Below are 14,612 nucleotides of genomic sequence, written 5' to 3'. Positions count from 1 at the left end.
CCAGCGAGTAGGACTGAGCCCTGGTTGAAGCCAAGGACAGTCGGTTCATCCTCATGTGGTCACAGATCTGTCCGAAAGCGATGCAGCTGAGCATGCTGCTGCAGCCCAGAGCCAGCATGAGGTTGGAACACTCCCAGGTTCGGGGCAAATCACAGAGAGCATGATGATGAGGGAGCCCGCTATGGACACCACTCTGGCTCCATACTCGACGATCAACATCCCTGACCGGGGCCCGCAGATCATGATGAAGCCATAGCTCATGGTGTAGCATGGTATTGATGATAAAAATCGATTTAGACTTTTGTTTTAAGAAGTACAGATATACTGTATTTGGGAAAAGCTCACGAGAGAAATGGTTATTATCATTTTATTATTAGTGTAAAAAAGTTGCTCACATGTTTTTGAATTGGAATTGGAATTCCAATTGGAATTCGTTCAAAGGCTACTACTAACATAAACGCCGAAAGTGTTTTGAAAGCCCATAATTAACATATTCTTGAGAAAGGATGAGGCGGCAATCACCTATCCACAGCCTCCATCCAGGGTCGGGTTGACAAGAGGAGGTATCGGCGGCGGTCCATGTGGCTGGTCGGAGGAAGGTCTACTGCAAGGGTCGGTGCGGCCGTGCGGAAGATGTTCATGTTAACGCTCAAACAGTGCAGTGCACAATCTTTGCCCCGATACAAAAGACACACAGACAAACATTTTTATTTATTTTTTTTGCGATTGGGTCAAAAGAAAAATTGAATCATAATTACATTCTAAAAAAAAAGCCTATTAAACTATAACAAACGTGTACGAATTGAAATCCTGATCACATGAGTGTCCTTGACGCATGCGCGGTGTAGTGGTTTCGGGGATTATGATGAAGATGCCCACTGACATCAAAATAGAGCTAACGATCTTCCAACGTGTCTACATTATAGGCTACTGTAGCACCTAGAGCTTTTATTATCGCTGTTTGCTAAGCTACTGTTTGCTTTTTTTTTTTTTTTTTTACCATAGCCACACCTTGTGGTCTCGCACAAGTAGTCCAATAATGTCTGTGGCGAATGCTAAACACACTGTACTGAATCCGGTAAGGGTCTTTCATATTTAATGATGAGCTGTACAATATGTTGACGTGTAAAGCATATATATATGAATTTATTCTTTATAACCCTGCGACGGGCTGTCAAACATCGCTGTCCAGGTCGTCTGTAATATAGGACAGCCGACTAGCCGTGCGCATAACTGCAACCTGCTTCCTGTTTATCTGTATGTTCTGCACACATTCAAACAGGCAAGGCTTCCGTGTTTATGCATGCTAGCAAGTTTCTGTGACTCTTTGCTAAATCAGTGTCTGTCATTAGGAGGCTGTAACGGCTTCGGCTGAGCCTTTGCATGCACTCACACTTGGACCCTCCCTGTCCCATTAACCTCAGGTGATCCCGTACACCGGATCCATACCTGGTGGGCTGCACAACGGGGAGATCATCATCGTCCAGGGCACCGTCCCGCCAGACGCTGACAGGTAAATAGGTCATCATCATCAACAAAAATGAATTGAAACTTCAGGACACAGATATGCGAATGAATGAGATTCACTTTCATTAGATACTACAATTGTGCACTTTACACGGCTAAACTCTCATCTAAACTCTCTCTCTCGTCCTCTCTGTCCTATATCCGTCCACGATGCTGTGTGTCCCACGGCGGCAGGTTCCACATCGATCTGTCAAGCGGATGCAGTACTAAGCCATGCTCCGACATCGCCATGCGATTCAACGCCTGCTTCGAGGGCACACCTAGCATCACCTGCAACTCCCTCACGCAGGAGCGCTGGGGCCAGGAACAGACGCTACAGCAGCTCCCCTACAAACAGGGAGCGCCCTTTGAGACCATCATACTAGTGCACGAAGACGTCTTCAAGGCTAGTGGAGTCATGCATGGGAAGAGGGGCATGGGGCTGTTGGCTAATGTTTAGGTTTCAAGGTTCAGCCTTTGAGGTCTTTTGATGGCAGTATCTAGGGCGTAGGGAATTAAAATGCCACGAAAATAAAAGCAGGATGTGAGGAGAGGTGGGATAATGGGATGGAAAATACTTGATGTTGTGGTAAACTTCTTTCTCACCACTAGGTGGCAGTGAATGGCACTCACTTGCTGGAATACAAGCACAGAATTCCTCTGGACAGGGTCGATACATTTTCCCTTTCTGGGAAAGTGAGGGTGAATGCGATTGGTTACATACCAAACTCAGTGAGTACCACATGTCTAGACATATATCTCTATTGCGACAATATAATAAAAAAAAATGAAAACACACATTTGAAGGTTTCTAAATCAGAGCTTTTCCATTTTTAAAAGGCAATATATTCAGAATCAGGTGACTTGGTGAGTTGCTTTCTTTTTCTAAATTTTAAAAAAGCTTTCCCTTAATATCTGATCCTTCTACAAACACATATTTTGTTGTATTTCAGAGTCTACCTTACAAAGGCAGTATACTCAAGGGGCTGAAACCAGGGCAGCACATCACAATCAAGGGACAAGTTAGCATGTACCCTCACAGGTAAGATAAGAGGTTCAAATTAGTCAATCTCTTCGTGGTACATAGAAGTTTTATTTAAGTTATTGACAAGAAGGTATGTACCTTTTCTTCTGAGGTAGACTTGTACTGTAGTCTCAGCCATGATATACTTCGACTTCTACAAACAGCCAAATGGACAACCTGGCAACTGACATCAGCCAATGTGCCATGGGTCTGATTTATTTGCCCTACTTCTGCCCCAGTTTCACGGTGAATCTTCGCAACAGCAGGACAGAGAACATCGCGCTCCACCTGAACCCGCGCATCAAGTCGGGCGTGTTCATCAGGAACTCGTACCTGGGCGAGGCGTGGGGCTACGAGGAGAGGGAGCTGCCCTTCTTCCCCTTCTCCCCGGGGGAGTACTTTGAGGTAGGCATTTACATTCAGCAGACTCTTTATCCAAAGTGACTTACAATGAGTACTTTTTTCTCGGAAGAAAACAGAAACAATATATCGCTGTCGGTACGATAAAGATATTCAGAGAAACATGCGCTAACCATTTAGAATGGCCGGGTTAACCCGTTCCCTGTATACAATAAGTTCAGTCCCTCCGGAAAAATGCGGCGTTTTTTTGTGATTGTTGCGGCCAAAAATCCTTGATTATGCGGCACGTTTTCTTAAAAAATGCGATGAAATATGCGGCATATCTATGCAATTTTTTGCGATGAAATTGCGGGAACTTGCAAAAATTGCGGGAACTTGCGGAAAATGCAGCTTTTCGATGACGTTCACGTCGCGTAATTACGTCACTTCATAACGTTCCGATGGCAACAGGGGGAAATGGCTGCTCTTGTGTGGAGTAAACGCAACATCTTTCAACTTTCTGCTAAGATATATGTGACTTTTTGCAACGAAAATGTTGTTATGAAATCATTTGGATTTGTCATTTGGATCGCCCATCATTTGTATTTGTCTGCTTTAACAGGGCACAATCTATTCATTCCAGCCAATCATTTCGTACTGCTTTTATCCTTCTGTCCTGACACGCCCCCTCTCTGCTCAGATCCTGATGCTCTGCCAGCCCCACCAGTTCAAGCTGGCGGTCAACGGCTGCCACCTGCTGGAGTTCCGGCACCGGGTGCAAGACCTGAGCAGCATCGACCAGCTGGAGATCATGGGAGACCTGGAGCTCAGCGACGTCAAGCTGTGGTGAACCCGGGCCCAAGCGAGACGACGGGCGAGGTCAACGCAGCTCTTCTTTAGGAGGGATCCCAGGGCATGGTCGCTAGGTCAGGCCAGCCTAGTCCAGCGTATCCCTTTGTTTTGGTCGCTGGTGCTAAAGACCGTCTCAGCAATGACAGTGGATGCTAAGAAAACAGAGCGGTCTTGTGCTGATTAGATGGGTCCCTTGGTGCCAACATCTCACTGATTTCAGGCGAATCCAGCATTTACTTACCACGGATAATGAGGAGCTCTAGGTTCAAACATGAATTTTAAGGCCAATGTACGAGTCCCCTGCCTCTTTTTGAAGGAAATTAAGTGCATGAGCAAACTAGGGTCGGCCGGCTGCAAGCTCTTATGTGATTTCCCACTACTGTTTACAGCTAACCGCTTACCTAGGTTCATTTCTGTCTATAAAAGTGCTTATACTGTAATATAACAAGTAACAATTTGCTATCCTCATTAAAATGTACATCCTCAATAACATGAGCCACTAATAAAATGAAGGCTTCCTGAAATGAGATCTTGTTACTTGGGCAAAGGTTGCCGTACATTAATGTATGTGAAGAAACAAAAAACACTCCAATGTTCAACATGAAACTGGTTATTCCCACATGGTGGTGATGGCCTGAAGCACAGTGCAGGACTGCTTGAACCATTCCACCTCAGTTAAATACAAACAAGATTGTGCAACATATTATGCGTTCTTTAGTTTTTAAAGTCAGCCTGCTACTTTTTTTTTTTTATCCTTCTGATGAATCAATGTGGTCCGGTCTCTGCCCACTTTTATATTGCATTACCTATTATTTTGTCTAATTGGAGGTATTATTTAACTAATGTATGCACTATGAAATTGTTTTATTTCAAATAAATGTATAACCATCATATTATAAATGTGTCAGACAGTCTTGATGTCTTTACATACAAATCAAATGGAATATTAAGCAGGCAGATGCATCATAAGTACACACATATATTAAAAGTTAATTGGATTTCTGTATCCCTTAGGCTTTTTTTATGTGATTGCAAAAGCTTTGATCTTTGGGGCAGATATAAACTAAATCCTGTTATATTAGATTGATCGATTATTGAAAGGTGCATCTTTCTTATTTGTCCACAAGATGGTAGCAGAATGTCAAAGACTGTCAAGACAACGTGAACTATTATTGTTTTAGCCAGCGTTTATCACTTACCTATTAAACATGAAAAATGGTATCCCATCTACCCAATGCCAATAGAGATGTGTTAAACATCAAAACACATGTATATATTATGTTAGTGTGGAATGAACGCTGGCCCTGGTCACAGGCCTGACTTTAAAGCAGTGCTTTGTCAGATTGTGTCACATGACTCTCACAGCATCTCACCACTGATGGGTGACCCTAATGAGGACATGCTCTGGTCTCATAAAAAGTTGTATTTTTATTATGACCCACAACAAATATAACTTTGAACACAAAAAAAATAACAATGGTGAGGCACAATACTGTCTTTATCTGTTTTTATATACATTTATTCATATATAAAATTAAAATAAAAACCTTGGGAAAGAAAAGCAGAGTGATATGCATAACATGGTGACCTCAATCATTGTCTCTGATTGCACTGTTGACTGCCAACCAGAATGTCAAGAGTGAGAAAGGCAATAGACGTTGTCCAACCAGCAAAGGACAAATAGGCTTAACTTTTGTTTGACAAAAAAAAGGCCAGACCCGTGATTCATGAGAAGAATAAAGCAGCTTGATGCAACCCCAAACAAACAATGTGCTGTCCAAAGAGACACTTCCTCTTTCTTTACCTTGATGAGGCGCAAGGCCCGCCCATGTCCCCCCCGGTCTGCTCCGGGGGGGGGGGGGGCTTGTACATAACGGACAACAGAGTGTCCTGTCTGTTGGCATCGTCAAAAAATGGCAATTAGTCCAGTACAGGAAAAGCTCACCCCGGCTGGGGGCGCTCGCCGCTCAGAACCGTTTTGGCTTGGTTTCATCTTAATTCAGTTTGGTTCCTGGCAGCTGAATTAAAACCCGTCTTTTGAGAGTTCAGGTTCCCCTTAAGCCCCGAGAGGTCGGGCTGGGGGGGGGAAAAGGCCGCTCCGAATCTGACACAGAGTCTGTCGGGGAAGGAGGGGGGGCAGGAAGGAAGTGAAAGAGCAGCAGCGCTTATGGGGGGACACGGACGGATGTTTGGTTGGGGGCGCACTGTGCTCACACAGAGCTGAGTTTAACCAGCCCCCGGACAGAGTCCTCGTGTAGGGAGTCCTGACTGGCGGGGTGGTAGAAGCTTGCCGGCACGCCGTGGGTATGGCCCATGGGGCTGCCGCAGGGCAGGATCCCCGGGGGCGAGGGCACCTCCTCCGGGGTGAGGAAGTGGTGGTGGTGGTGGTGGTGGGGGTGGGGGTGGGGGTGGGGCCCTGGGTCCTGCTGCTGGAGCGGGTGTCCGTGGCCGTGGACGGGCAGCATGTCGGCGGGCTCGTGGCAGCTGAGGTTGGGGTTGGAGGTGGGCGGCGTGGGCTGCCCCACCAGGGGCAGCGAGCTGCAGGCCTCCCCCGGGGGGAGGGAGGTGCGGCCGGGCAGGGAGCCCCCGTCGTCGGGGCAGGGGGCCGGGACGACCGGCTCCGCGCTCTGCTGGAGGAGGGGGCTGGCCGCCGCCTGCAAAACGAATTTGGTGCTCTGAATGCACTGGTCTTGGTCACACTGCGGCAGGAGGGGTTGGGAGTGGTTTGAGTGGTTTAAACGGGAAGCACAGTGATGGGATGAGGCAAGAGGGATGGAAGGAGACGGACAAATGAGTTGACAGAGCAGAGGGGTGCAACGCAAATGAGGAAGGCAGGCATGAGGTGGGGAGAGGGGAAAGGAAAAAGGAGCATTAGTAACTGGGTTAAGTTCTTGGAGCCACATGTTAAAAGACACCCCACCCAAACCCTCACACAAACACAAAGACACCCACACCCTGTTATCCCCTCTTAAAACAATGTTGGAGTCCACAAGATAAAAACACAGCCATTAAGTGACTGAATCCCAGCCTAATGATCTCTATTGGCTGGACTTTGAAATGGACTGTGTCCAAAATGGAGGGCAGAAACAAGGCTACAACAAAGGAAGCCATCAATACTATGTGTTAGCTGGAGGGATGTTAGCTCAGCACTATTAGCTTTTCACCTCAGCCCCGACCGGAGCAGGCCGGGTCTCATCGACACTAGAGGAGGTCACACGGTTTAGGTAGCAGAGTAAAACAACGCCTGATCAAATTGTTCTTACCTAATACACTGATATATGACCGGCATATCAGATGCCGGTCATGAATTGACCGGTGAAAACGAGATTATTTTGGGTTTTCCATTTCTGTAGCTAAGCAAATTTGAACAGCTTGCTTAATTAAAACAAACTGCCTAAGTACACCCCCCTGGTATTTGGGTACATGTATCTCCCTGGTATTTGTACTGCTATGTCCAATTGCCTGCCTTCTTCATAGGACAGGCTGGCTACTGCCTACTGATCACCGATGTAGGCACGGCAGACAAAAGATCTCTTGAAGAAACAGTGTCTGAACTAAGTGACCCGACTACAGAACAAAGCCCATTCCCAAGACTCCTGTTGTCTGAACAGTAGTTCTGCGGCTGACTCAGCACCTACTCCCACAGCAAAGTCCTCTAATGAACTATTCAAAATAAAAGTAAGGAGAGCCACCTGTCAACTCTATCGGGTTAGACCAGCTAGTGTTTGAGAGCTTGGGGCATTGCTCAATTGTTGACACTAGAGAGTGCATATGTGTGTGCGTGGTTGTGTGTGCACATACACAATACGATTAGTACTGAAATCAATATACATAGACTGTGTCAATTACGAGGCAACACTATTCCAAATTCTAGTCTGAATGTTTTCCACTACAATAGTCAATCCACAATGTGCTGCTAGTCACTGGCCAATATACAACCCAGTACGCTACAGCGTGGTCAACTATACCTCCTTAAACGCAAAAAGATTTTTGTATCACGTCCGATACAAAATGCACTGCAACAGTGACACTACAACCAAGTTAATTACATAAGCATGTTTATCCAGGCTGCATTGTGTGTTGATAAGTGTTGATAAGACAGAGAGAGATGATCAAATCATCATGTGCTCCTTTATGCACCTCCACATTTCCCGGACCAACAAAACCGGGGACTGGATTTACTCCAGTAGAGAAAGGCCCAGCCCTACCTTGTCCCATTCATCTGTCAATGTAATACTTCTGTCAATATGTAATTATGGAAGGAATAGACATCGACTGTTGTTGGCTTTGGGGACAACTGACCGAGGTGGGCATTGGGTGAGCTGACTGACACTGAGGTGGTGAGAGCCAACCCCCCCCCCCACATCACCCTCCACACGTCGGTGGAGTGTGGTGGAAGCGACTGCACCGAATAGCAGTCCTCACCTCTATTTCACCCTGCCTGTCTGATCTGAGCAGGGACAGCATCAGCTCACGCTAAACACAGCAACGGAAGAGACGCAAAGGAAGAGACAGAAAGGAAGTAAAGAAATAAGGAAGGGAGGAAGAGCTATCCCAGTGGAGGATTTCCATAGCTTAAAATAACAAAGACAGCGCTTCGATTCCTTTTTTCCTGGGTTTCTGTCAATGGAGTTGCCCGGGTTCAACTCGGGGCGGTTAGCGCTGCTCCCTTTGTTAGCGGGCACATTAATGCACTCTTAATGTTATAAAAGGGCACAGTTTGACATCCTCTCAAGAGAGGACATGCATGTGCTGTTACCATGGCGACTGCAAGTGAATGTTCCTCGATAACTGCCCCTTTCAGGGAACGCATAATACGCCGAGGTGCCCCGAAAATGCAAACCAGTAATTCAGGGCCCCCTTCTTAGAAAACAGAATAAAACTCAGAATTCATCCTTACAGCAGAAAACATGTTGTGCTGCGACTAAACTGGGGGTGTTTGTGATTTAAAAAACACACTGGTTATGTTTAGTCAGCCCACTGCATTAGCCCATGTGTTACCAATTAAGAGTGTAACGAGTACAAGGAACAATTCAAAAAGGCGCAACAACGGCCATTAATCACGGCGCCTGGCCCTGCTTACTAATCACGGCGAGCGACTCTGCTGAACAGATGGCCGGTATTTCAACTTGTGCTAATTGTGGGACCTGGGGAGACACTTCGCAGAGGTTTAGGACCTGTCGACAGAGGACTCATCTTACAGACAACTCACTGACATCAGACGGAGCCAGACTTCAGGACCAACGTGCTATCGAATCACTATAGAACCAACTGTGGCTGGTACCACGACCACTTTACACTTTACTACACCTCATACTTATTACCACTGTTTTAGTTTCTCTACTTAATATTACTTACTAATTTGTTTTATTATTATTATAATTATGTATGATTGTGATATATTGATGCTGCCATCTATTTGTACATATTCCATTTTTTTTACTTATCTTTATTTACTTTATCTTCTGCTATCTGCTCGTTGACTGTTGACTACTTGTACAATAAGAGGTAATAAAATAACTCATTTGCGACGCCCGTGGACGCCTGTTTGGATCCACACTGGTGTGTTTGGATGCCGTTTGATTTGAAAAGGGTCTTTGGTGACACGCTGGATCTAGCTGTTCAATGCCAAAGTATTACTATGACTGAAATGGTGATGTGGTGGAGCAGCAGGCGGCGTGTGTGGGGGGGAACACCTCCTCAGGACGTGGCCTGCCATTGCAAGCAGTCAATCTGATCTCCCCTAGCCCTTTTCTTATCTTGTTTTGGTGAAAACAAGGAAATGTTTGTGTAGTATATAAACTATGGATGAGGAAAAAAATAATAAATACCAGCAACCCCTCCAGCACATGAGAGCACACGCAGAAGAACAACGGCACGCACACACACGGCTCTTGCTCCCTGCCGATGACTGATTGAATAATAATAACGTTGAGCATTGCACATGAGGCTGAAAGCAACATCATTAAATCACAATTTAACAGCCTCAGAAACTTGATTTTGAGAATCTAGGAAAGACAAAAACACCAACTGGATTTAATAAACCCGATTTAAATGCATGAGCAAGCTGGGTGTGTGTGTGTGTGTGTGTGTGTGTGCGCTACTGTTCCCTCGAATTGTCACTGTGTTTACTTAAGAGGCAACCCCAAAGATGAGACCGAAAAGTGTGAGTAAGAGTAAAAAAGCCCCATAAAGCCCCCATGCTGACCACTGGGACAACCCTCAACTCAATGACAAATAAGCCAGGCTAATAAAGGTGATAACCCTAACACTGATCCCCCAGTCTGCCATCAAGTTGATCTGCTCTGGCCTACTTGAGTGGCCGACAGGGGAGCTGTTGTTTGCACATGAAAGAAGGAGCCAACAGCTGGCAGAGCACTCCGTGGTACAGGCTGGCGGTCGGAGAGAGGGCCCTCTGTCTGTCCTCCTCGCCTGCGGTGCTCACTAGGGACTTGGAGCACTGAGAGTTCCTACTGTATTCTGGGTTTACCCTGCAGCCAGCTAGCGGAGACTGATGTCGAAGGGAAGCGGTACTGGAAACAAGGGCCCTAGGCGTCTAGAGGTGTCTAGAATGACAGGACTGCCACTGCCTCTTGTTGCGCTTAATATACAGGATGAAAATTGTTATGTTTAACGATAAATAATATGTGAAGCATCTCCTTGTATTCCTAAAAAAAAGTATGCTGTGTTATTGTTCAAAATCATCATGTCTAGAGTCAACATGGTCTTGAGAGCTGGTTTGTTGAATACTACAAGGAATATGCTGCCGGCTAACTCCAAAACTCAACTAGCTTGTTCATCCAAGTAGAAAACCCAATAGGTTCCTAATAATAAAAGTATACACGGTCTTACCATATGGCTCTGCTGGGATTGGGTGGCTCCGTACATTGCAATGCCATTGGTTGGCGGCGCCAGCTGTGGTGTGTCTGATTGGAAGAAGCCTCGCCTATCAATGAGACTAGATGGAAGACAAAAAGAAAATAGTGTGAGGGTGTGTCAGAAAAAACATGGGCCTGCCAACCAGAGGGTCACTTAATAAAAAATGGAAGTCAGATCATTCAGTGCCTCAATTAGGGCGTAGTGTTTGGAATTAAATTGCTGATTGAAAACGATTCTAGGTTTATGATGCAAAAAATGTATTCTATGTGGAACAGGCGGGAGCGATTGTAAAAGAGACGCAGACATTGTTGTTAAAACGACCTCCAGAGGGGTGGAACGCTAGCCTGGGAACCAGACGGATCTGGCCAGCTCATGTTTTACTTGCTCTGCCGTTAAGGTCTGTGTCCCCTCCCATACAAAAAGATTTCTGCCCGGTAGGAGATAGACCGACCAATCACAACCGTTGATCTAATCTGAGGCGTGATGAATACAATGACGGTGCAGAGGAGAGCCGTAGAGGCATGTTCAACAACAACAAAGATGGCTGCCACTGATGTGCCCAACGGTCTGTTGATTCTGCCATGAGACAGTATTAAACTAACTGGACGGTGTGTTTTCACTAAAAGAACAAAGGACTGCGCTTAAAGCTTTTGTTTTGAAGCCATGAGATTGTGTGGGACTTCTTTTAAACTCGATAAGAGAGTTTAAAAGTTTCTTCTTTGAATAAAAAACATTTACTCGCTTGTGCGAGTATCTGCGCATTTCTATACAATGCGTGTGAGTAAGGCTAAATAAATCCCTAGTCATTGCACGTACATAACATAAATCATACAAACATTAATCTTTTCTCTCTCGTGCACGCACGCATGCACGCACCTCAGCTACTCAATCACTGAGGTCATTTGGCCGAGCATTGGGGTAAATAATTATCTCTGTCCAATCATTTATGTTGCAGGACTCTGATACAGCTGGTTAGGTAACAACCTGCCAGGTTTAATGTGCGTACGTGTTTGTGTGCCTGAAAACCTACGTGCATGCATTTGAATGCATGTGTGAGTGTGTGTGCGTAACACAGCTAACCATTTCTGATAGTAGTCATTCATCACCTAGATAACAAGTAGCCGCCACCACACACCCACACACCACAGGCACGTGCACAGACCAAGCAGAGAGGCACCAGCGTGAGCAGGGTAATCAGGAACATGGTGGTTGTTGACAGTTTGCTCCGTGAGGACCGAGCTCAAGTCAGGCGGGAGTGAGCGACCAGAATGCTGAGACTATCCAGGAATCACAACGCGCTTATTGTTACCGATCGTACAGGCTTCATCGCAATTGAGTCCTAGGCAAATGGTCGTCCCTGCCTCTGGTTTTTACAATACTACTAACCAAAGAGGGAGGAGGAATGGGTTTCCATAACGACTAGTTGCCTGCGCTGCAGCCAATCTGCTGCCTATATTTAGGCACCTAGCTTCCAACACTGCTGCCAATATGTGCACTTCCTTATGATCAGCCAGACTGGCCAGCGCCACGAGTCTACACTCAGCAACCACGGCAGGTGCTACCTGTCCCTTTTGTTTTTTAATGACAACCAGTCATCAAGTGTGCCTTGTGGCTCGTAAAACGTAGTTAAAAGCGTCATTACCTATGAGCAATGTCGTTAATCCCTACACCAAAAACACTGACAGGGCAGTGTGTGTGTGTAATTTCCATCTTAGTGGTCATGTTGTTGCACCGCTCCCCTTTTCGTGGTTTTAGATTACAGGACGTCTTGACAAGACGCCGCGTGGCCAAGGCGAGCTAGTCAAAGATAACCTAGTGATAGTGGCTATCTGCTGGTAGCACAGGACATGCACATCTCCCAGCTGGTTACGTCCCAGCGTTGGACCGATATGACGTGCGAGCGTGTGAGTCACATGGATACGCGGAGAGCGCCCTGACGTCTGCAGTGTGTTCTGTCTCTGATATTACATGGCTAACAAAACACGACCGTGAAATCATAGGATTCGAAAAATAGAAACCGAAAATAAAACTTTGATCTTGGATGTGGCGGAAATAGGCTTGAAATCCATTTGGCGCCTGACACATCTCGGTCGCTATGTGAAGAAATCGGCGGCCGTGGGCGGCATTATTTTAAGATGGGCTGGCCGCATCGAAAGGAGTCTCGGACAACACTTTTATTTGCGCTTGAGTGACCAAGCCACGGTGTTACAATTGGGTTTAAAAAACCAAGTCTAAAATAAAAACGAAAACATTACGAGATTTCATCGCAAGAGTATGACAGAAATTATATGGGCTCACAGCGGACTTCTATTGCCTCAGATGGGTCATGGTCGAACCCAGTCGGTCACCCCAACACATCCCCTACCTGGGTGGCAGGGGTCCACAGAGCGCTACGCAGCAGTTGCTGAATATATTGCCATGGCTGTAAGGGTTATAGTTGTCCTTTCCTCTTTTAGAAGACCAAGAGCCTTTTATCTGCCAGACACACATTAACAAACGTCATTAAACATCACATAATATTCCGGTAGTGAATATCTCAGAAATTAGTAGCATCTGTGTAAGGAATAGTGTAAAATATAAAATAGAACCAATTATATAAAATGGGGCTGCTGTTCACACTTCCTTATGTTCATTTCATTATGCCTGGTGTGTGTGTGTGTGTGTGTATGTGTGTGTGTGTGTGTGTGTGTGTGTGTGTGTGTGTGTGTGTGTGTGTGTGTGTGTGTGTGTGTGTGTGTGTGTGTGTGTGTGTGTGTGTTCAAGGTCAATACTCACGTCTTCGTTTGTGGTCTGGTTGGAGCTGATCAGATAGGTGTGAAAGCCTGAGAGGCCCACTATGGACCAGACGGAGAAGAAACACACCACCACCTCCAGCACAGTGGCACCAGGAGTTAAGGACAACGGGTGTGTGTGTGTGTGTGTGTGTGTGTGTCTCACACACACACACACGGTTTTCTTTCAGGGTTATAGCACTCTTGTCCGCTTGTGTGGTCACCCATTGCCTGAGAATGTATGCCGTTATCGACCGGTCCAACTAGCTACCGGTTCGCTGCCAGTGCAGCGTCAATGACTGACCACAGCGGCTGAAGCCAAGAAACGCTGGATGCTGACATTGCAATAATTCGGCATCCGACTCCATTTATCTTACTGCAACATCTAGATCTTTCTGCTAGTCTCAAGCTCTCTCTATTTCACCACTCTGGTGGATGACTCAACCGGTTCAACGACTGGCAGGGCATTTCATTTTTATTTGCTTCACACCATGGCAGCGCTTGTGTCATACTTCGCGGGACGGAGACAGTCGGAGAGAAAGAATCCGATGAAAAGCAAGAGAAATTCCTTGGACTTTTAAAGAACAATGGATCCACACAGTGAGGGGGGGGGGGGGGGTGCAAGGGGGGTTTCTAGGCTCTCCACCCGATTCATGAGAGCCGAGCACTCGGTGAGAAGGTGACAGACACGGCACACTGCATGCAGGCTCATCTCCCATCTATCTCTCCATTTATTCAGCGGAGAGAGTCGTGTTGATGCGGGGACAGTTTGCCCGCCTTCAGAGCTGGTGTCTCAACGTTCGACGACGTGACGGGGGTGGCTGGGCGTGAAATGTCAACAATATAAATGCATCGAACAGCATGTCATCTCTGTCTTGAGTTTCAACGATTTCCTTGCAGTCAGGAAAATGCAGTTTATGTGTCACACGTGTTGCTTCGTGTCTCGCGTGTCTTGAGAGCGTAGGGTTGGAAAGGAGGTGAAAGAGAGACAAACCGGCCGAGTTGTCAGAAATAATTTAAAACCTGCAGCACTGGGGAACGGTTCAGAGCAAGGTTCAGCGCAAGGTGACCCATTGGCCACAGACGGCGAGTTAGGTCTGTCAACACCCGTCTGTGTCAAACCGCAGAGACGGTGCCCTTGACTAAACCCTGACACGCGAGTAGAGCAGAGAGCTCGATGGGAGTCGATGAAGGCATGAGACAAAGCAGGCCGGACGCACAGACCCACATCGTCTCAGAGA

At 46.4% G+C, this 14,612-nt stretch overlaps 2 protein-coding genes across 3 annotated transcripts in view; one reads left to right on the top strand and one right to left on the bottom strand.

Annotated features, from left to right (window-relative positions):
• Nucleotides 1–879: 879 nt before the first annotated feature.
• Nucleotides 880–4,606, top strand: lgals8b (galectin 8b). Its single transcript, XM_079752041.1, has 8 exons — nt 880–1,078; nt 1,425–1,513; nt 1,702–1,912; nt 2,119–2,238; nt 2,347–2,373; nt 2,460–2,548; nt 2,770–2,935; nt 3,570–4,606. Exons 1-8 carry the CDS (start codon nt 1,040–1,042, stop codon nt 3,717–3,719), a joined length of 891 nt encoding a protein of 296 aa, XP_079608167.1. The 5' UTR covers nt 880–1,039; the 3' UTR covers nt 3,720–4,606.
• A 523-nt stretch (nt 4,607–5,129) lies between these two features.
• LOC307087056 (palmitoyltransferase ZDHHC14-like) overlaps nt 5,130–14,612 on the bottom strand; it is a 37,759-nt gene continuing 28,276 nt past the window's right edge. The window contains exons 7-10 of one of the 2 annotated variants that reach the window (XM_079752481.1): nt 13,376–13,478; nt 12,966–13,075; nt 10,574–10,679; nt 5,130–6,420 (exon numbers count right to left, since the gene is read on the bottom strand). In XM_079752481.1, coding sequence (XP_079608607.1) covers nt 5,932–6,420; nt 10,574–10,679; nt 12,966–13,075; nt 13,376–13,478 — 808 coding nt within the window. In that variant the 3' untranslated portion in view covers nt 5,130–5,931. The remainder of the gene's footprint in view (nt 6,421–10,573; nt 10,680–12,965; nt 13,076–13,375; nt 13,479–14,612) is intronic. The other variant, XM_079752482.1, reaches the window with a different exon arrangement.

Source organism: Pollachius pollachius (assembly GCF_949987615.1).
Source record: "Pollachius pollachius genome assembly, chromosome: 15".
NCBI lineage: Eukaryota > Metazoa > Chordata > Actinopteri > Gadiformes > Gadidae > Pollachius > Pollachius pollachius.
Note: the sequence above shows the minus strand (reverse complement) of the source record. Positions and strands in the feature narration are given on the sequence as shown.

Coding starts and splice junctions, on each gene's coding strand:
- lgals8b (XM_079752041.1), top strand. CDS start 1,040: ATGTCTGTGGCGAATGCTAAACACACTGTACTGAATCCG. Junction 1,079..1,424: donor AACACACTGTACTGAATCCG/GTAAGGGTCTTT, acceptor CATTAACCTCAG/GTGATCCCGTACACCGGATC. Junction 2,374..2,459: donor ATTCAGAATCAGGTGACTTG/GTGAGTTGCTTT, acceptor GTTGTATTTCAG/AGTCTACCTTACAAAGGCAG.